We start from the raw sequence: 23,823 nt of genomic DNA, 5'->3' as shown, positions 1-23,823 counted from the left end.
TTAAAAAAAAATAAAAGATTCATCCCATACTGTGACAACATTCACTATGACATCATCGTTCAATTGTGACATTGAACATTCTGGCACCACTTATTGTGACATCACTCATTGTGACATCATTATGAATCTGACATCACATCATTTAGACATTGATCATTGTGACATTATGATTCACATTGTAACATCCATATAAATTGATTAGATTTCTATGACTCCCTGCTTAAACAAAGGTTAAATCATTCCACACATATTGTGACATCCCTCGTTGTGACCAAAACACACAGGTAAATGCAGAGTTTATTTAGAGTAATTATATGGTTTGCAGCTCCAGTTAGTACATATCCTAACAGCAAGTGGAGGGAGGAGGTTGGAATATAGGAATCTAGTTCATCATAATAGTCAATCACATGACACTCAGCAATCCTTCATGTGAACTACTGCAACAGAAATCATGACCTGTGTGATGTCATCTGTCCAAAGACCCCTCAGCACAACCACATCACCCCTATTCATCTGACTGGAAACAACGTCCCTGCCTGGACACCCACACTAAGAAAACAACAGCATGGCATGACACAGATACACTGCAACATAAGATACAAGTTAAACCATACTGACAATCTAGTTCAATTCAGACATTTATAGCAATTACAGGTGCTGTGATAATTCAGATTTATAGCAATTACAGGTGCTGTGATAATTCAGATTTATAGCAATTACAGGTGCTGTGATAATTCAGATTTATAGCAATTACAGGTGCTGTGATAATTCAGATTTATAGCAATTACAGGTGCTGTGATAATTCTTCACATTTTACTCAACTATGTAATCTCAAAGAGGGAAATGTAAAAGCCAAAGATGGAACTTCACCTTTAAACATGATCTCTTAAGTTGTATTGCAATTGTAATATTCAAATCCCTTCACAAATACACACGTGCTTTCACAATATTCCTCAACACCCTAAAAATGACCTGAATCAAAGGAAAACAAACACCCCTCTTGTCAATCACTTCTTCATTCATCAAATCATTTGTTTAATAATATCAGTATAGGAGACTACAGGCGAGGACAGAATATAAACTAAACATATTGATCCCTTTGGTAGCAGGAAATGGTAAGATACCATTGTTAAAGTTCAATTTAAACTTTAATCAATTTCTATCAAAAACAGATTCTCAACTTCTCTTAAAAATTATTGTCTTTAGTTAATTAACATTATTATTTAACGTATAAATGTTAAAGTAGCAGAGGACTACCCAAGACCTCAGACGGATAGTTTACTCTTTAAATCAAAGTTTGACATTTTCACACAACATGGTCTAAGGTATGACAAAATGTCTGACAAACCTGGTTCAATTCTCTTTCATAAGCAGTTAGTTTCTATGCCTTGACACTGGGCAGAGAGCCTAAGGGGATTGTTCTGACAGCCTGACTAGCCAACATCTATAACTGACCTTTACATTAACCCTAACCTTAACCAAACTCTTAACCTAATTGGAAAATGAAATATGAGTTTGCATGTCAGCTACTTCCCCTTAGTCTCTCACCCAAAGCAGAGAGAAAGCACACCCCATAGTGGGCAAAAGCAGCTACTGGAGAAAATAAGCCTCGCCACGACGACTTGTTGACATCACTGCCACATGCTCATCACAGGTTGTCCCCGTTCTCATGGAAACGATGTAGGTGATCCGAGTACCTGGCAGACAGACAGACAGACAGACAGACAGAGGGGAGGATTTTGAAAGAAGAAGAGATGGATAGAATTAAAGGCGAGCCTAACTGACACCGCTGTTCTGCCAGCGGGGAGGAAGACAGAACCAAGTACTCACTTCTTAGCACAGAAGGCAGAACAGTCTCGACCGATGCTCTCACTCCAGGCAGTCTTATACAGCACCTGAAAACACATTCCAAAAAACATTATGACATCAGCACTGACATCTCTGAATAGCCAATGGGCACTAGGGTGGTGGGGGGTGAAAGGTGAAAGGTTACATACCAGGAAGACCAGGCAATGCAGGAAGAGGGTGTAAAAGAAAGCAATGGTTCTGGCCATCTTGTTGGAGAGAATACCACGACCCTAAAACACATGGGTGAATTACTACCATTTGTTCACACATATCTATCTGTGAACGAATGAACTTCAGTTGGCAACCCATCCTTTATGGGATTAATTGACGCATAAACAAACATTAGAATAATTCACTGTGGTAATTAAATTATCATTCCTCTTCTGGTGTTCCCTGCATTGCGCATTGCATAAAGAGTAAAAAAATTAAGAAAAATAAAATCAATATACATATATACACACTGTATAAATACACACACTGTATAAATACACATACATACACACTGTATAAATACACATACATACACACTGTACAAATACACATACATACACACACACACTGTATAAATACACATACATACGCACATACATATACATACATACATACATACATACATACACACACACACATACATACTGTACAAATACACATACATACATACACACTGTACAAATACACATACATACATACACACTGTATAAATACACATACATACATACACACTGTATAAATACACATACAGACAAACATACACACTGTATAAATACACATACATACATACACACTGTATAAATACACATACATACATACACACACACTGTATAAATACACATACCTACAAACTGTATAAATACACATACATACACACTGTATAAATACACATACATACACACTGTATAAATACACATACATACACACTGTACAAATACACATACATACACACACACACTGTATAAATACACATACATACGCACATACATACATACATACATACATACACACACACACACACACACATACATACTGTACAAATACACATACATACATACACACTGTACAAATACACATACATACATACACACTGTATAAATACACATACATACATACACACACAGACAAACATACACACTGTATAAATACACATACAGACAAACATACACACTGTATAAATACACATACATACATACACACTGTATAAATACACATACATACATCACACACTGTATAAATACACATACATAGACACTGTATAAATACACATACATACACACTGTATAAATACACATACCTACAAACTGTATAAATACACATACATACACACTGTATAAATACACATACATACACACTGTACAAATACACATACATACACACACACACACTGTATAAATACACATACATACGCACATACATACATACATACATACATACATACACACACACATGTACAAATACACATACATACACACACACTGTACAAATACACATACATACATACACACTAAATAAATACACACATACATACACACTGTATAAATACACATATACATACACACTGTATAAATACACATACATACATACATACATACACACATACACACATACATACATACATACATACATACATCCATACATACAGCCCCTGTGTGTGTGTGTGACTCACTAGGCTGAGGGTAACCTTGTCCCAGGGGCTGAGGCTCAGGTATCTGCGCTGGCGTTCCTGTAAACACACGATGAGTCTCAACAACAACAACAACAACACTACAGGCCAGCAGACAACACACACTGACCAATACACTGACCAATACACACTGACCAACACACTGACCAATACACACTGACCAATACACACTGACCAACACACACTGACCAATACACACTGACCAACACACACTGACCAATACACACTGACCAATACACACTGACCAACACACACTGACCAACACACACTGACCAATACACACTGACCAATACACACTGACCAATACACACTGACCAACACACACTGACCAATACACACTGACCAACACACACTGACCAACACACACTGACCAACACACACTGACCAATACACACTGACCAATACACACTGACCAATACACACTGACCAACACACACTGACCAACACACACTGACCAACACACACTGACCAATACACACACTGACCAACACACACTGACCAACACACACTGACCAATACACACTGACCAACACACACTGACCAATACACACTGACCAATACACACTGACCAATACACACTGACCAACACACACTGACCAATACACACTGACCAACACACACTGACCAACACACACTGACCAATACACACTGACCAATACACACTGACCAATACACACTGACCAACACACACTGACCAACACACACTGACCAACACACACTGACCAACACACACTGACCAACACACACTGACCAATACACACTGACCAACACACACTGACCAACACACACTGACCAATACACACTGACCAACACACACTGACCAATACACACTGACCAACACACACTGACCAACACACACTGACCAATACACACTGACCAATACACACTGACCAATACACACTGACCAATACACACTGACCAATACACACTGACCAATACACACTGACCAACACACTGACCAACACACACTGACCAACACACACTGACCAATACACACTGACCAACACACACTGACCAATACACACTGACCAATACACACTGACCAACACACACTGACCAACACACACTGACCAATACACACCAACACACACTGACCAATACACACTGACCAATACACACTGACCAATACACACTGACCAACACACACCAACACACACTGACCAACACACACTGACCAATACACACTGACCAACACACACTGACCAATACACACTGACCAATACACACTGACCAATACACACCGACCAACACACACCGACCAACACACACCGACCAACACACACCGACCAACACACACTGACCAATACACACTGACCAATACACACTGAACAATACACACTGACCAATACACACTGACCAACACACACTGACCAACACACACTGAACAATACACACTGACCAATACACACTGACCAATACACACTGAACAATACACACTGACCAACACACACTGACCAACACACACTGACCAATACACACTGACCAATACACACTGACCAACACACACTGACCAATACACACTGACCAATACACACTGACCAACACACACTGACCAACACACACTGACCAACACACACTGACCAATACACACTGACCAACACACACTGACCAACACACACTGACCAATACACACTGACCAATACACACTGACCAATACACACTGACCAACACACACTGACCAACACACACCGACCAATACACACTGACCAATACACACTGACCAACACACACTGACCAACACACTGACCAATACACACTGACCAACACACACTGACCAATACACACTGACCAACACACACTGACCAATACACACTGACCAATACACACTGACCAATACACACTGACCAACACACACTGACCAACACACACTGACCAATACACACCAACACACACTGACCAATACACACTGACCAATACACACTGACCAATACACACTGACCAATACACACTGACCAATACACACTGACCAACACACACTGACCAACACACACTGACCAACACACACTGACCAATACACACTGAACAATACACACTGACCAATACACACTGACCAACACACACTGACCAATACACACCGACCAACACACACCGACCAACACACACCGACCAACACACACTGACCAACACACACCGACCAACACACACTGACCAACACACACTACCAATACACACTGACCAATACACACTAACAATACACACTGACCAACACACACTGACCAACACACACTGACCAACACACACTGAACAATACACACTGACCAACACACACTGACCAACACACACTGAACAATACACACTGACCAACACACACTGACCAACACACACTGACCAATACACACTGACCAACACACACTGACCAACACACACTGACCAACACACACTGACCAACACACACTGACCAATACACACTGACCAACACACTGACCAATACACACCAACACACACTGACCAATACACACTGACCAATATACAATCTAAAGTGTGTGTGTTTGTCCTCACCCTCTTGCTGAAGGAGGCGAAGGGGTCCAGTCTCTCCTCATACTGGGAGGAGTAACGCACTGTAACTGTGTCATCACTGCCTCCAGCCTATAGGGGGAGACAGATCAGTCAGTCAGGAAGTCAGTCCAGCCTATAGGGGGAGACAGATCAGTCAGTCAGGAAGTCAGTCCAGCCTATAGGGGGAGACAGATCAGTCAGTCAGGAAGTCAGTCCAGCCTGTAGGGGGAGACAGATCAGTCAGTCAGGAAGTCAGTCCAGCCTATAGGGGGAGACAGATCAGTCAGTCAGGAAGTCAGTCCAGCCTATAGGGGGAGACAGATCAGTCAGTCAGGAAGTCAGTCCAGCCTATAGGGGGAGACAGATCAGTCAGTCAGGAAGTCAGTCCAGCCTATAGGGGAGACAGATCAGTCAGTCAGGAAGTCAGTCCAGCCTGTAGGGGAGACAGATCAGTCAGTCAGGAAGTCAGTCCAGCCTATAGGGGAGACAGATCAGTCAGTCAGGAAGTCAGTCCAGCCTATAGGGGAGACAGATCAGTCAGTCAGGAAGTCAGTCCAGCCTATAGGGGGAGACAGATCAGTCAGTCAGGAAGTCAGTCCAGCCTATAGGGGGAGACAGATCAGTCAGTCAGGAAGTCAGTCCAGCCTATAGGGGGAGACAGATCAGTCAGTCAGGAAGTCAGTCCAGCCTATAGGGGGAGACAGATCAGTCAGTCAGGAAGTCAGTCCAGCCTATAGGGGGAGACAGATCAGTCAGTCAGGAAGTCAGTCAAAAGAAAACAACCCTACAACAGGGGGAGTCGCAGACCGTAGCAAGACGTTTAGTCTGTTGCAAAAACGTTTTGCAACGGAAACGGTTTACTCCAAACTAAAAACGTTTTGCAACGAAAACCAGTTTCTATTGCACAGAATCAGGTAGGTCCCCTCCCCGTTTGGTGTCCTAGAGTAAAAGGTAAACGATTTCCGAAGCAAAACGTTTAGCAATAGACCAAATATTTTTGCTATGATCTGTGACTAATGAATACACCCCTGCTCTTCTGAAGTGATGGGTGGCTGGCCAGCTACTCACCCTGCCAGGGTAGCTCTGGAGGAACCTACTCACCCTGCCAGGGTAGCTCTGGAGGAACCTACTCACCCCGCCAGGGTAGCTCTGGAGGAACCTACTCACCCTGCCAGGGTAGCTCTGGAGGAACCTACTCACCCTGCCAGGGTAGCTCTGGAGGAACCTACTCACCCTGCCAGGGTAGCTCTGGAGGAACCTACTCACCCTGCCAGGGTAGCTCTGGAGGAACCTACTCACCCCTGCCAGGGTAGCTCTGGAGGAACCTTCTCACCCCGCCAGGGTAGCTCTGGAGGAACCTTCTCACCCCGCCAGGGTAGGTCTGGAGGAACCTACTCACCCCGCCAGGGTAGCTCTGGAGGAACCTACTCACCCCGCCAGGGTAGCTCTGGAGGAACCTACTCACCCCGCCAGGGTAGCTCTGGAGGAACCTACTCACCCTGCCAGGGTAGCTCTGGAGGAACCTACTCACCCCGCCAGGGTAGATCTGGAGGAACCTACTCACCCCGCCAGGGTAGCTCTGGAGGAACCTACTCACCCTGCCAGGGTAGCTCTGGAGGAACCTACTCACCCTGCCAGGGTAGGTCTGGAGGAACCTACTCACCCTGCCAGGGTAGCTCTGGAGGAACCTACTCACCCTGCCAGGGTAGATCTGGAGGAACCTACTCACCCTGCCAGGGTAGCTCTGGAGGAACCTACTCACCCTGCCAGGGTAGCTCTGGAGGAACCTACTCACCCTGCCAGGGTAGGTCTGGAGGAACCTACTCACCCTGCCAGGGTAGCTCTGGAGGAACCTACTCACCCTGCCAGGGTAGATCTGGAGGAACCTACTCACCCTGCCAGGGTAGCTCTGGAGGAACCTACTCACCCTGCCAGGGTAGCTCTGGGAGGAACCTACTCACCCTGCCAGGGTAGCTCTGGAGGAACTTGATCTTCTCGTAGAGTTTGATGTTGTCGGCACGCAGGCTGTCCAGCTCACTCTGCAGGGCCTGCATGGTCACCTGCACGGAACGACTCTCCTGGAGGACACAGAGACAGAGAGGGAAGGGGGTTAAGAAAGAGTGTGGAAAAGTCAGTGTGTGTGTGTGTGTGTGTGTGTGTGTGAGAGAGAGAGAGAGAGAGGGACTCACAGCCTCCAGCTCCTGGTTGCGTGAGCGGAACCTCTCTCTCTGGCTGGAGATTATGGAGAGGAGAGAGTCCATCTGGCCTTGAGGCAGCTCCCCCTGGGGGGCCATGCCTAGGGGGGACACCCAGCACCGTTATATACACACCCAGCACCGTTACATACAGCAAGCACCGTTATATACACACCCAGCACCGTTATATACACACCCAGCACCGTTACATACACACCCAGCACCGTTACATACACACCCAGCACCGTTATATACACACCCTGCACCGTTACATACAGCACCGTTATATACACACCCAGCACCGTTACATACAGCACCGTTATATACACAGACAGCACCGTTATATACACACCCAGCACCGTTACGTACACACCCAGCACCGTTACATACAGCACCGTTATATACACACCCAGCACCGTTACATACAAACCAGCACCGTTACGTACACACCCAGCACCGTTACGTACCCAGCACCGTTATATACACACCCAGCACCGTTACACCCAGCACCGTCACATACACACCCAGCACCGTTACATACACACCCAGCACCGTTACATACAGCACCGTTACGTACACACCCAGCACCGTCTACACACCCAGCACCGTTACATACAGCACCGTTATATACACACCCAGCACCGTTACATACAAACCCAGCACCGTTACGTACACACCCAGCACCGTTACGTACACACCGTTATATACACACCCAGCACCGTTACGTACACACCCAGCACCGTTACGTACACACCCAGCACCGTTACATACACACCCAGCACCGTTACATACAGCACCGTTACGTACACCCAGCACCGCTACACCCAGCACCGTTACACCCAGCACCGTTACACCCAGCACCGTCACATACACACCCAGCACCGTTACATACACACCCAGCACCGTTACATACAGCACCGTTACATACACACCCAGCACCGTTATATACACACCCAGCACCGTTACATACACACCCAGCACCGTTACGTACACACCCAGCACCGTTACGTACACACCCAGCACCGTTACACCCAGCACCGTTACACCCAGCACCGTTACACCCAGCACCGTTACACCCAGCACCGTCACGTACACACCCAGCACCGTCACGTACACACCCAGCACCGTCACGTACACACCCAGCACCGTCACGTACACACCCAGCACCGTCACGTACACACCCAGCACCGTTACGTACACACCCAGCACCGTTACATACAGCACCGTTACGTACACACCCAGCACCGTTACGTACACACCCAGCACCGTTACGTACACACCCAGCACCGTTACGTACACACCCAGCACCGTTACATACAGCACCGTTACGTACACACACAGCACCGTTTTGTACACGCCCAGCACCGTTACATACACACCCAGCACCGTTACGTACACACCCAGCACCGTTACGTACACACCCAGCACCGTTACGTACACACCCAGCACCGTTACGTACACACCCAGCACCGTTACGTACAGCACCCAGCACCGTTACATACAGCACCCAGCACCGTTACGTACACACCCAGCACCGTTATGTACACACCCAGCACCGTTACGTACACACCCAGCACCGTTACGTACACACCCAGCACCGTTACGTACACACCCAGCACCGTACGTACACACCCAGCACCGTTACACCACCCAGCACCGTTACATACACACCCAGCACCGTTACATACACACCCAGCACCGTTACATACACACCCAGCACCGTTACATACAGCACCGTTACGTACACACCCAGTACCGTTACATACACACCCAGCACCGTTATATACACACCCAGCACCGTTACGATACACACCCAGCACCGTTACGTACACACCCAGCACCGTTACGCATACACACAGCACCGTTACACCCAGCACCGTTACACCCAGCACCGTTACACCCAGCACCGTCACGTACACACCCAGCACCGTCACGTACACACCCAGCACCGTCACGTACACACCCAGCACCGTCACGATACACACCCAGCACCGTCACGTACACACCCAGCACCGTTACGATACACCCAGCACCGTTACATACAGCACCGTTACGATACACCCAGCACCGTTACGATACACCCAGCACCGTTACGTACACACCCAGCACCGTTACACACCCAGCACCGTTACATACAGCACCGTTACGCACACACAGCACCGTTTTGTACACACCCAGCACCGTTACATACACACCCAGCACCGTTACGTACACACCCAGCACCGTTACGTACACACCCAGCACCGTTACGTACACACCCAGCACCGTTACGTACACACCCAGCACCGTTACATACAGCACCCAGCACCGTTACATACAGCACCCAGCACCGTTATATACACACCCAGCACCGTTACGTACACACCCAGCACCGTTATATACACACCCAGCACCGTTACACACCCAGCACCGTTACGTACACACCCAGCACCGTTACATACACACCCAGCACCGTTACATACACACCCAGCACCGTTACATACACACCCAGCACCGTTACATACACACCCAGCACCGTTACATACACACCCAGCACCGTTACATACAGCACCGTTACATACACACCCAGCACTGTTACATACACACCCAGCACCGTTACACCCAGCACCGTTACATACACACCCAGCACCGTTACATACACACCCAGCACCGTTACATACACACCCAGCACCGTTATATACACACCCAGCTCCTACGACATACCTGTAAACATGGCAGTGGCCTCTCTGATTGGCTCAGGGATGCTGTCAATCATGCTAGTCAGGTCAGACCCCTGGTGGAGAAAACATTAAATCAATCTTTATTTAAAGTACATTTCAATTCTTTACACTAATAAGAACAGATTAGACATGGGGTCATTTGGGGTTCAGGACCCGATTCGGACTTAAGTCAACTTCTCTCGTCTGAACAGGGACCTATGTGCATCTTAGTGATGGGGAGACTAACACAAGGCTGGTAGTGATGTCGCAGGGTCATGGGGGTAAAAGGTCAGAGAGGTGAAAGAGAACCTCAGCATCAGGGCGTGACAGGGAGGACATGGTCTGGATGCTGCTCAGGTCGTGTTCCAGTTTGAGGATGAGCTCTTTCTGCTCGGCGCTGGTTCGGACCGCAGACGAGAACTCCAGCTGCAGGTCTGCATAGCGTCCTATGGAGGAAACACGTGGAGCCAGAGGACAGCCAGTTAAACACACAACATCACAGATCATCAGTGCTTATGCTTACAGTACATTCAATTCATTTTCAGACCCATATAACATCTGTATGTTCTGGTCATATGTAGCTCTCCAGTCAGTCACTTAGCGGTTTCAGACGTCAACAGCCGTGGGTCTCGATTACTCCACGAGACATTTTACCCAGGCTTCTGAAGAACACAGGACGTAACAGGTTCTGAAGAACACTTACCAAAACACAGGACGAAACAGCGCCTGAAGAACACTTACCAAAACACAGGACAAAACAGGTTCTGAAGAACACTTACCAAAACACAGGACGAAACAGGTTCTGAAGAACACTTACCAAAACACAGGACGAAACAGGTTCTGAAGAACACTTACCAAAACACAGGACGAAACAGGTTCTGAAGAACACTTACCAAAACACAGGACGAAACAGGTTCTGAAGAACACTTACCAAAACACAGGACGAAACAGGTTCTGAAGAACACTTACCAAAACACAGGACGAAACAGCGCCTGAAGAACACTTACCAAAACACAGGACGAAACAGCGTCTGAAGAACACTTACCAAAACACAGGACGAAACAGGTTCTGAAGAACACTTACCAAAACACAGGACGAAACAGCGCCTGAAGAACACTTACCAAAACACAGGACGAAACAGCGTCTGAAGAACACTTACCAAAACACAGGACGAAACAGGTTCTGAAGAACACTTACCAAAACACAGGACGAAACAGGGCCTGAAGAACACTTACCAAAACACAGGACGAAACAGGTGCTGAAGAACACAGGATAGAACAGGTTCTTGTCTGAACAAAGTTCTGTCCTGACTGGCTTGTTTGTTAAAAGGACACTTTCAAAGTGAGGCTTCTGCCTAAAATGTCTCTGTCTCTCTGTGTGTGTGCTATCGCTCTCCCTCTCTCCGTGTGTTTCTCCCTCTCTGTGTGCGTCTCTCCCTCTCTGTGTGCGTCTCTCCCTCTCTGTGTGCGTCTCTCCCTCTCTGTGTGCGTCTCTCCCTCTCTGTGTGCGTCTCTCCCTCTCTGTGTGCGTCTCTCCCTCTCTGTGTGCGTCTCTCCCTCTCTGTGTGCGTCTCTCCCTCTCTGTGTGCGATGTCATTTAAAAAAATATATTATTACATTTTTGAACCCTCAAAGTTCCAGAATGGGGTAAAAATGTCAGCCATATTGTTCAGGGAGAAATCCCAACCAGTCTGATTGGAACGAAATGGCCCTAGAGGCATAATCCTGATTTAACGTTTACATTTTAGTCATTTAGCAGATGCTCTTATCCAGACCGACTTACAAGAACAGTTAGGGGTTAAGTGCCTTGCTCAAGGACACGTCGGCAGATTCTCCTTTTAGTCTGCTTGGGGACTCGAACCAGCAACCTTTCGGTTACTGGCCCAACTCTCTTAACCGCTAGGTTACCTGCCGCCCCAGTTAAAAGATGACCCGAGGTCAATAAAGTCATTGTAGAGCATCATGGCATCACATCCTTCAGTAGGGAATGAGATGGCAGAAACGTCAAAGACAACACCATCTGTGTTTGTATAAAAGAGATTTACTTCAATTATCACACCTAGGGTGCAAGTGAATAATCCTAATAACAACACTACATTGTTTATTACAGTGATATTGCTTCTCCATGTTGTGTAAGGGACTGTCTTACAGCGCTGAGAACAGACAACATGACAGAAAAATATTCAACGGAAACAAGCAAACCCAAGGCAAGGCCAATGAAAGCAGGTTCAGAAAAATGTTTGGAGCAACCCAAGTGCTAGCTAGGAAAACTAGGATATCCTAGCCATCCTTTAACAACCATACAAAACACCAACCTGGTCTCAGAGCATTTCGTATTTTCTGTATGTAAATCCGAGACACTACAATTTCTATGATATGTTACGTTTCATATGGTATTCATTTGTGGATGTCCATCACCCATTTTGTATGATATGTTACGAATTACAATTCGTATTATATGTTACGAAAAAGCAAAACGTACAATGTTACGAATTAACAAAACGCTTAAGTTGTCCGTGATGAGATTCGAACTCGCAACCTTTGGGTTGCTAGACGTTCGCGTTATATGCCCACCTGTAACATATTTTACTAAATAGAGTGTCACGGATTTACACACAGAATAATACGAAATGCTCTGAGACCGGGTTGAATACACTGAAACATAAATAAGTGACTGGGATAGGATGAGAAGACTTCAACAACAAATTGTTGCTGACTGAAATTAACAAATTATAACGCTTCACTCTGAACTGACACAAACAAATGATTGGTTCAAGCCACCGAAAGCATATTAAAGCTTTGTGAAGAGGTACGGATAAACCCCCTCTCTTCATTTTGGTTTACAACTTACTCTGTGCTGATCTCAAGAGTGGGAAACGATGTAGGGAGAATTTGGGCTAGACGTTTCTCACCAAAGATTCACTTCAACCAAAGTTTCATTTCATCTTAATGGCTGATATCATATTGATAAGAATATTAAATAGAAAGTGTCTTAGCTTGTGAATGATCTGTGGATTTTGTGCAGTGAACGGAACAACCTTTTTGTTTGGTTGAGATTTTAACTTGGAAAAAAAAACTTCATCTCTGTCTACAGCTGCTATTTCATAAAGACCCATTAGTGTGTTCTGCTCAGACATAATACCAAGAAACAGAAACCGTTCAAGCGGACTTGGTAAACTCATTATGGGTATCCATTGTCCAAAACACAAGTAGCCAGCTAATGACTGGACAGCATGACAACTCAATAAACAGGAAGTCAGTCCAGTGCAAGGATGGGGGTCAATTCCATTTAAACTCCAATTTATTCAGGAAGCATACTGAAATTCCAATTATCTTCAATGCTTTTTCAATTGGGAACATTTAGAATTTGGTTTACTTTCTGAATTGACAGGAATTTAAAATGGACTTGACTCCAACCCTGGTCCAGTGCCTTTTACTAACTGGGCCATTCTACCCAGTCTCCTCATCCAGCTACTGACAGACCAGAGCCAGTAGAGACAGACAAGGTAGAAACACAATTATTATGTTCATATATATATATATATATGCCTGAAATAGGAGAGTTCCATGAGGGACATAGACAGGGGCCCGATAAACACAACATTCTCCAGTGTGATGTGTATTGTGCTGTGATGTGAGAAAGAGGAAGTGTGTGTGCTGTGTATACCAATGATTCTGAAAGTATTTTCCTTCTTACAAAAATCCACTTCAATAATATGTCTTTTTAAAAAGTATTAGAAAACAGAGAATTGTTTTTCCTAGTCCTGATATGGAGCCCAGTGCTGCGGTCCAGACCGCCTCTACAACCACATACACTAATAACTACTACTTCAATAGAACGAACAATAACAATGTTTTACAACTTCAGGAGACTTTAACATGATATACAGTCTGTTGCATCTGTACAGCGTTTTATACAACAGTGTATAGAATCATCCGATTTAGCTTTATAGAAAAATATCTGTGGATGGAAAATTCCTGAATTCCCCCTCCTCCCCCCCCCACCAAACAAAATAAACCCAATCAAATCGGACAATAACATCAAATTGTTCAGCTGTAAAAGCCAGATTAGAATATTTAACACAAAACAAACTTTTCCCATCAGACACTGCAGGCTGAACCTCGTACAGTCTAATCTGAAAACTTGACTTCTCCTAGAGGAAACTGTGTAAATAACCAAACACAAAAGACACGTACAACCAAACACACAGCAGATCCCCTTCTACACAGAAACTCTTGAATGCCACTAAACTTGACCCTTTAAATTTTGACAGCAAAAGTGTTGAGAAACACAAATAAGCTAAAAAGTACCAAAATATGAAGATGACGATCGATGCAATTTGTTCCTACAGTCTTCATGAAAAATGATTAGAGAGACCGGTCCATTGGAAGTGGATGAGGAGAAAAGCACAAGATAAATGCCTTTTAGAGACTTGGTGTATTATATACAGAACAAGGTGCCATTTGGAGAGCAGCTGTAGTCTCTGTAATGGCAGTCGGAAGTGTGGCCAGTCATACAGAGAGCGACGGTCAATCCTGACATCATCATACTGACGGGACATCTGACCTGACACAGACAGCACCCATTTGGTTTCCGTGACGATATAAACTACTTAATAAATAGGATTCTGTCAGATCAGAATAAACATCAATTCGAGATAGAAATGGACTATGGTAAACTGCACCTACAGCCTCCAAAATATAGTGTAATCTACACCCAGGTCAAAGGTCTCTAACTAAAGCATCAGCTGAACAGCGGTCCATGGTTGATGACATCACTGCCCTGTGTCCGACTGGCTGCTGAAGGCACGGTCTCTGATGATCTCCCACTGTCTGGGAGAGCAGATACAACAGACAAGCTGTCAGAGTGTTGGAAGTGCTTAAGAGCATTAAAACACTCATGATAAAAGCAGTAGAGGTTCAAGAGACAGCCCAAGCCAGGCAGGAGAAGACAATGTTTCTCTCATTAGGAGATCACAGCTGTTTTACAGCCTTCATCACAGAGAGAGTGAGAGAGAGGGGGGAGAGATGGAGAGAGAGAGAGGGGGGAGAGATGGAGAGGGAGGGGGAGAGATGGAGAGGGGAGAGATGGAGAGAGAGGGGGGAGAGATGGAGAGAGAAGGGGGATAGATGGAGAGAGAGGGGGGAGGGATGGGGAGAGAGAGAGGGGGGAGAGATGGAGAGGGAGGGGGGAGAGATGGAGAGAGAAGGGGGATAGATGGAGAGAGAGGGGGGAGAGATGGGGAGAGAGAGAGGGGGAGAGATGGAGAGGGAGGGGGGAGAGATGGAGAGAAGGGGGATAGATGGAGAGAGAGGGGGGAGAGATGAAGGGGGGAGAACTATAAATAAATACACTACCATTGAAAAGTTTGGGGTCACTTAGACATTTCCTTGTTTTTTTAAAAGAAACTTACATTTTTTGTCCATTAAAATAACATAAAATTGATCAGAAATACAGTGTAGACCTTGTTGATGTTGTAAATGACTTTTGTAGCAGGAAACGGCAGATTTTTTCTATGCAATATCTACATAGGCGTACAGAGGCCCATGATCAGCAACCACCACTCCTGTGTTCCAATGGCACGTTGTGTTAGCTAATCCAAGTTTATCATTTTAAAAGGCTAATTGATCATTACAAAACCATTTTGCAATTATGTTAGCACAGCTGAAAACTGTTGTGCTAATTAAAGAAGCAATAAAACTGGCCTTCTTTAGACTAGTTGAGTATCTGGAGCATCAGCATTTGTGGGTTTGATTACAGGCTCAAAATGGCGAGAAACAAAGAACTTTCTTCTGAAACTCGTCAGTCTATTCTTGTTCTGAGAAATGAAGGCTATTCCATGTGAGAAATTGCCAAGAAACTGAAGATCTCGTACAACGCTGTGCACTACTTCCTTCACAGAACAGCGCAAACTGGCTCTAGAAAGAGTGGGAGGCCCTGGTTCACAACTGAGCTAGAGGACAAGTACATCAGTGTCTAGTTTGAGAAACAGACGCCTCACAAGTCCTCAACTGGCAGCTTCATTAAATAGTACCCGCAAAACACCAGTCTCAACGTCAACAGTGAAGAGGCGACTCCGGGATGCTGGCCTTCTAGGCAGAGTTCCTCTGTCCAGTGTCTGTGGTCTTTTGCCCATCTTTTTTTTTTCTTCATCTCCCCAATTTTGTGGTATCCAATTGGTAGTAGTTACAGTCTTGTCTCATCGCTGCAACTCCCGTATGGACTCAGGAGAGGCGAAGGTCGAGAGCCGTGCGTCCTCCGAAACACGACCCAACCGCACTGCTTCTTGACGCAACGCATATCCAACCCGGAAGCCAGCCGCACCAATGTGTCGGAGGAAACACCGTACACCTGGCGACCCGGTCAGAGTGCACTGTGCCCGGCCCGCCACAGGAGTCGCTAGTGCGCGATGAGACAAGGATATCCCCGCCGGCCAAACCCTCCTCTAAACCGGACGACGCTGGGCCAATTGTGCGCCGCCCCATGGGCCTCCCGGTCGCGGCCGGCTGCGACAGAGCCTGGGGACTCGAACCCAGAATCTCTAGTGGCACTGCCTTAGACCACTGTACCACCGAGGAGGCCCGCTCTTTTGCCCATCTTAATGTTTTCTTTTTATTGGCCAGTCTGAGATATGGCTTTTTCTTTGCAACTCTACCGCCTCTTCACTGTTGACGTTGAGACTGGTGTTTGCGGGTACTATTTAATGAAGCTGCCAGTTGAGAACTTGTGAGGCGTCTGTTACAGGCCATTGGACATCAGGGGAGTAGGGCTACAGGCCATTGGACATCAGGGGAGTAGGGCTACAGGCCATTGGACATCAGCGTAGTAGGGCTACAGGCCATTGGACATCAGCGGAGTAGGGCTACAGGCCATTGGACATCAGCGGAGTAGGGCTACAGGCCATTGGACATCAGCGTAGTAGGGCTACAGGCCATTGGACATCAGCGTAGTAGGGCTACAGGCCATTGGACATCAGCGGAGTAGGGCTACAGGCCATTGGACATCAGCGGAGTAGGGCTACAGGCCATTGGACATCAGCGGAGTAGGGCTACAGGCCATTGGACATCAGCGGAGTAGGGCTACAGGCCATTGGACATCAGCGGAGTAGGGCTACAGGCCATTGGACATCAGCGGAGTAGGGCTACAGGCCATTGGACATCAGCGTAGTAGGGCTACAGGCCATTGGACATCAGCGTAGTAAGGCTACAGGCCATTGGACATCAGCGTAGTAGGGCTACATGCCATTGGACATCAGCGTAGTAGGGCTACAGGCCATTGGACATCAGGGGAGTAGGGCTACAGGCCATTGGACATCAGGGGAGTAGGGCTACAGGCCATTGGACATCAGGGTAGTAGGGCTACAGGCCATTGGACATCAGGGGAGTAGGGCTACAGGCCATTGGACATCAGGGGAGTAGGGCTACAGGCCATTGGACATCAGGGGAGTAGGGCTACAGGCCATTGGACATCAGGGTAGTAGGGCTACAGGCCATTGGACATCAGGGTAGTAGGGCTACAGGCCATTGGACATCAGGGTAGTAGGGCTACAGGCCATTGGACATCAGTGGAGTAGGGCTACAGGCCATTGGACATCAGTGGAGTAGGGCTACAGGCCATTGGACATCAGGGTAGTAGGGCTACAGGCCATTGGACATCAGGGTAGTAGGGCTACAGGCCATTGGACATCAGCGTAGTAGGGCTACAGGCCATTGGACATCAGCGTAGTAGGGCTACAGGCCATTGGACATCAGCGTAGTAGGGCTACAGGCCATTGGACATCAGGGGAGTAGGGCTACAGGCCATTGGACATCAGGGGAGTAGGGCTACAGGCCATTGGACATCAGGGGAGTAGGGCTACAGGCCATTGGACATCAGGGTAGTAGGGCTACAGGCCATTGGACATCAGGGTAGTAGGGCTACAGGCCATTGGACATCAGGGTAGTAGGGCTACAGGCCATTGGACATCAGTGGAGTAGGGCTACAGGCCATTGGACATCAGTGGAGTAGGGCTACAGGCCATTGGACATCAGGGTAGTAGGGCTACAGGCCATTGGACATCAGGGTAGTAGGGCTACAGGCCATTGGACATCAGCGTAGTAGGGCTACAGGCCATTGGACATCAGTGGAGTAGGGCTACAGGCCATTGGACATCAGTGGAGTAGGGCTACAGGCCATTGGACATCAGTGGAGTAGGGCTACGTTGTAATGAAATGCCGTCATGCAGATGTAGGGAATACCGTAGCACAGTAACCCTGATTTCTTTCTGAAATCCTGATTAATCAATAAATATATATGGACTTAGAACTCTGGGAATGCTTTTGGTTTCTAACCAATGGTGAGAGGTGTGAAATGATGTCAGGAGATTGGCTAAGGAGACCCAGTATAATGAAGGGTTTTGGTTTAGAACCAAGTCCCCTGGGTGCTGCTGGCTCAGTGTTGTCACCAGGCGTTGTCACCAGGAGTTGCCACCAAACACAGTATAAAGAAGCAGTGTCGTGCTGGGCTGCAGGTCATGAGTAAAAAGCCTGTGTTTGGTTTGAAACCACGTGTGAAAGGCATACATTTCCCAGAGTTATTTGGAGTGCTGAGCTGAACAGGAGGGGTTTGCGTAGCAGCCTACAGTCACAATAAGTGCTTGGTGTGTCTATGGATGGGTCTGTCATGGCTGCTATGGATACGGGCTGCTTCTACCGATGCATAACAACAGTATTACTGTATCAGATCAATCAATAACAGTGTTATGATGGATGGATAATGCTTTGGAGCTTGGCGAGGCCATACAGTCTGTAATGTATACAGTCTGTAACATAAGGGACACGACGGATACAACTCTGTAAAAGAACACTTCCTTATTTCCTTAAATATATACTCTTTCGATCTCAATTCGGCAGAGATGATTCTCTGGGCCGAGATCAGTCAAGACTAATTGTCATGAGTCTATTTCCTATCACCAGACACCATTTTGACAAAACATACCCACTAACAGGAAAGAGAGACAACAGGGTACTATGATTCTTCTAAAAGCCCCCTACTGTACATCAAGGCTGCCTGTATGACTTCACTGAGTTTACTGCACTGTGTTCTTCAGACAGCACCGGTGTATGTGGCGCCTGTGAAATGGAAAGCATGCCCTGGAGACAGCATGACGTTGCCCCAAACAGACACCATCAGACACGAGCCATTGGGAGATATAGATACTCTGATCTAGGAGATAGTGCCAAGAGATACTCTCTGATCTAGGAGATAGTGCCAAGAGATACTCTCTGATCTAGGAGATAGTGCCAAGAGATACTCTCTGATCTAGGAGATAGTGCCAAGAGATACTCTCTGATCTAGGAAAGGGTTTTTTAAACTATAGGTGGGGACCCAAAGCTGGCCCTGGGCAAGTGAGGTGGGTCCCGAATTATGAGAATACATCTATAACCACATACTATTTCTTCTTAATTTGGGTCGTTGAAGGATGATTTGCACCACGGGAAGATGGTAAATTTCTCATTTGGGTCTTGAGCTGAAAAAGTTGAAGAACCCCTGATCTAAGAGATAGTTGTAAGAGATATTCTGTGATTTTGGATATGGTGCCAAGAGAGACAGTATTCAGTGATCCTAGGAGATAGTGCCAAGAGATATTGTGTAATCTTGTCTTGTAGATGTATCGTTTGATTCAACGATAAAGAGCATGAGCGCTGTGAGGGAAACAGTCAATGCCTGAGCATATACTGTAGATTCCATGTCTATTTAAAAGCAACGTAAATGACACGTCCAATAAACTTCAGAATTCATCAAAATACAAACGTATGGGAACTAACTACATCGTGTAAATATTACCCAATACTGCCGGCAGTTTCAGTCCCCCCCACCCCGCAAATAAAAGTACTTCAGCCCTCAGGTAATCCATTATGCAATAAAAACATCAAGTCAAATAATAAGACATTAAATGAACAATACAGCTGAATAAAAACCAAACTATAAGTACGATATGACCATACAAAGAGTCTACAGTAAAATAATATCACACTACTTCATGATGCTAATAATAATAATAATAATAATAATAATAATAATAACAACAACCCATAAAACAGCTTATAGTAGAAATGGTGAGTGGCAGTTGTGCACTCTTAAGTGTGTGCAAGTACGTACAAGAAACGACCCCATTCACAACATTAAAAAACACACACACACACACACGAAGAAGAGGCAGTGGGCTGACAGGCACCGAGAGAGGATGTTTATGAGGGGTAAGGGAGGGAGAGAGAGAGGGAGGGACGAGAGAGAGGGATGGGTAAGGGAGGGACGAGAGAGAGGGAGGGAAGGAGGGAGAGAGGGGGGAGAGAGAGGGGGGGAGGGAGAGGGAGGGGTAAGGGATGGGGGAGGGAGAGGGAGGGGTAAGGGATGGGGGAGGGAGAGACGAGAGAGGGAGGGGTAAGGGAGGGAGGGAGAGGTAAGGCAGGGAGAGGTAAGGGAGGGAGGGAGAGGTAAGGCAGGGAGAGGTAAGGGAGGGAGGGAGAGGTAAGGGAGGGAGGGAGAGAGGGAGAGGTAAGGGAGGGAGGGAGAGAGGGAGAGAGGGAGAGAGAGAGGTAAGGGAGGGAGAGAGAGGGGGGGTAAGGGGGGGACGAGAGGGAGGGAGGGGTAAGGGAGGGACGAGAGGGAGGGAGGGGTAAGGGAGGGACAAGAGAGAGGGAGGGGTAAGGGAGGGAGGGAGGGAGGGAGAGAGAGAGAGAGAGAGGGGGGGGTGAGGGAGAGAGTTGTCATAAAGATCTAAACCAATAGGTGTACAGTACTAGCAACAGAATGTACAAACACAGCATACAGCAGCCGTACACTCCATGTGACCCATAGTCTAGTGTGACAACGTGTGGAATGAAGGACAGGGGACTTGTAGCCCTGGAGAAGGGTCTGGAGTAGGATGTGTGGAGTAGGATGTGTGGAGTAGGGTATTGTGGAGTAGGATGTGTGGAGTAGGATGTCTGGAGTAGGATGTCTGGAGTAGGATGTGTGGAGTAGGGTGTGTGGAGTAGGGTGTGTGGAGTAGGGTGTGTGGAGTAGGGTGTTGTGTAGGGTGTGTGGAGTAGGGTATGGTGTAGAGGTCGACCGATTATGATTTTTCAACGCCGATACCGATTATTGGAGGACCCAAAACCCCCGATACGATTAATCGGCCGATTTTTTTCCCGATGTATTTGTAATAATGACAATTACAACAATACTGAATGAACACTTATTTTAACTTAATATAATACATCAATAAAATCAATTTAGCCTCAAATAAATAATGAAAACATGTTCAATTTGGTTTAAATAATGCAAAAACAAAGTGATGGAGAAGAAAGTAAAAGTGCAATATGTGCCATGTAAAAAAGCTAACGTTTAAGTTCCTTGCTCAGAACATGAGAACATATGAAAGCTGGTGGTTCCTTTTAACATGAGTCTTCAATATTCCCAGGTAAGAAGTTTTAGGTTGTAGTTATTATAGGAATTATAGGACTATTTCTCTCTATACGATTTGTATTTCATATACCTTTGATTATTGGATGTTCTTATAGGCACTTTAGTATTGCCAGTGTAACAGTATAGCTTCCGTCCCTCTCCTCGCTCCTACCTGGGCTCGAACCAGGAACACATCGACAACAGCCACCCTCGAAGAAGCGTTACCCATGCAGAGCAAGGGGAACAACTACTCCAAGTCTCAGAGCGAGTGACGTTTGAAACGATATTAGCGCACTCCCCGCTAACTAGCTAGCCATTTCACATCAGTTACACCAGCCTAATCTTGGGAGTTGATAGGCTTAAACAGCACAACGCTTGAAGCATTGCGAAGAGCTGCTGGCAAAACGCACGAAAGTGCTGTTTGAATGAATGCTTACGAGCCTGATGGTGCCTACCACCACTCAGCCAGACTGCTCTGTCAAATATCAAATCATAGACTTAATTATAACATAATAACACACAGAAATACGAGCCTTAGGTCATTAATATGGTCGAATCCGGAAACTATCATCTCGAAAACAAAACGTTTATTCTTTCAGTGAAATACGGAACCGTTCCGTGTTTTATCTAACGATCTAAGTCTCTAAGTCTCTAAGTCTAAATATTCCTGTTACATCGCCCAACCTTCAATGTTATGTCATAATTACGTAACATTCTGGCAAATTAGTTCGCAACGAGCCAGGCGGCCCAAACTGTTGCATATACCCTGACTCTGCGTGCAATGAACGGAAGAGAACTGACACACTTTCACCTGGTTAATATTGCCTGCTAACCTGGATTTCTTTTAGCTAAATATGCAGGTTTAAAAATATCTACTTCTGTGTATTGATTTTAAGAAAGGCATTGATGTTTATGGTTAGGTACAGTCGTGCAACGATTGTGCTTTTTTCACAAATGCGCTTTACCCCCGTTTGGCGAAGTTGGCTGTCTTTGTTAGGAAGAAATAGTCTTCACACAGTTCGCAACGAGCCAGGCGGCCCAAACTGCTGCATATACCCTGACTCTGTTGCAAGAGAAGTGACACAATTATCCTAGTTAAAAGAAATTCATGTTAGCAGGCAATATTAACTAAATATGCAGGTTAAAAAATATATACTTGTGTATTGATTTTAATAAAGACATTGATGTTTATGGTTAGGTACACGTTGGAGCAACGACAGTCCTTTTTCGCGAATGCGCACCTTATCGATTATATGCTACGCAGGACAGGCTAGATAAACTAGTAATATCATCAACCATGTGTAGTTAACTAGTGATTATGATTGACTGATTTTTATAAGATAAGTTTAATGCTAGCTAGCAACTTACCTTGGCTTCTTACTGCATTCGCATAACAGGCAGGCTCCTCGTGGAGTGCAATGTAAAGCAGGTGGTTAGAGCGTTGGACTAGTTAACCGTAAGGTTGCAAGATCGAATCCCC

At 46.0% G+C, this 23,823-nt stretch overlaps 1 protein-coding gene across 1 annotated transcript in view; it reads right to left on the bottom strand.

Moving 5' to 3' along the window:
• Window positions 1-279: 279 nt before the first annotated feature.
• The window catches only part of LOC106581515 (protein CASP), a 178,348-nt gene continuing 154,804 nt past the window's right edge, over window positions 280-23,823 (bottom strand). The window contains exons 15-23 of the mRNA XM_045704075.1: window positions 11,226-11,362; window positions 10,921-10,990; window positions 8,212-8,318; window positions 7,984-8,100; window positions 6,026-6,112; window positions 3,509-3,565; window positions 1,998-2,078; window positions 1,831-1,895; window positions 280-1,697 (exon numbers count right to left, since the gene is read on the bottom strand). Of these exons, the coding sequence (XP_045560031.1) occupies window positions 1,649-1,697; window positions 1,831-1,895; window positions 1,998-2,078; window positions 3,509-3,565; window positions 6,026-6,112; window positions 7,984-8,100; window positions 8,212-8,318; window positions 10,921-10,990; window positions 11,226-11,362 (770 nt within the window). The 3' untranslated portion in view covers window positions 280-1,648. The remainder of the gene's footprint in view (window positions 1,698-1,830; window positions 1,896-1,997; window positions 2,079-3,508; window positions 3,566-6,025; window positions 6,113-7,983; window positions 8,101-8,211; window positions 8,319-10,920; window positions 10,991-11,225; window positions 11,363-23,823) is intronic.

Source organism: Salmo salar, chromosome ssa20, assembly GCF_905237065.1.
Source record: "Salmo salar chromosome ssa20, Ssal_v3.1, whole genome shotgun sequence".
NCBI classification, from domain to species: Eukaryota; Metazoa; Chordata; class Actinopteri; order Salmoniformes; family Salmonidae; genus Salmo; species Salmo salar.
This window is presented reverse-complemented; position numbering and strand designations above follow the sequence as displayed.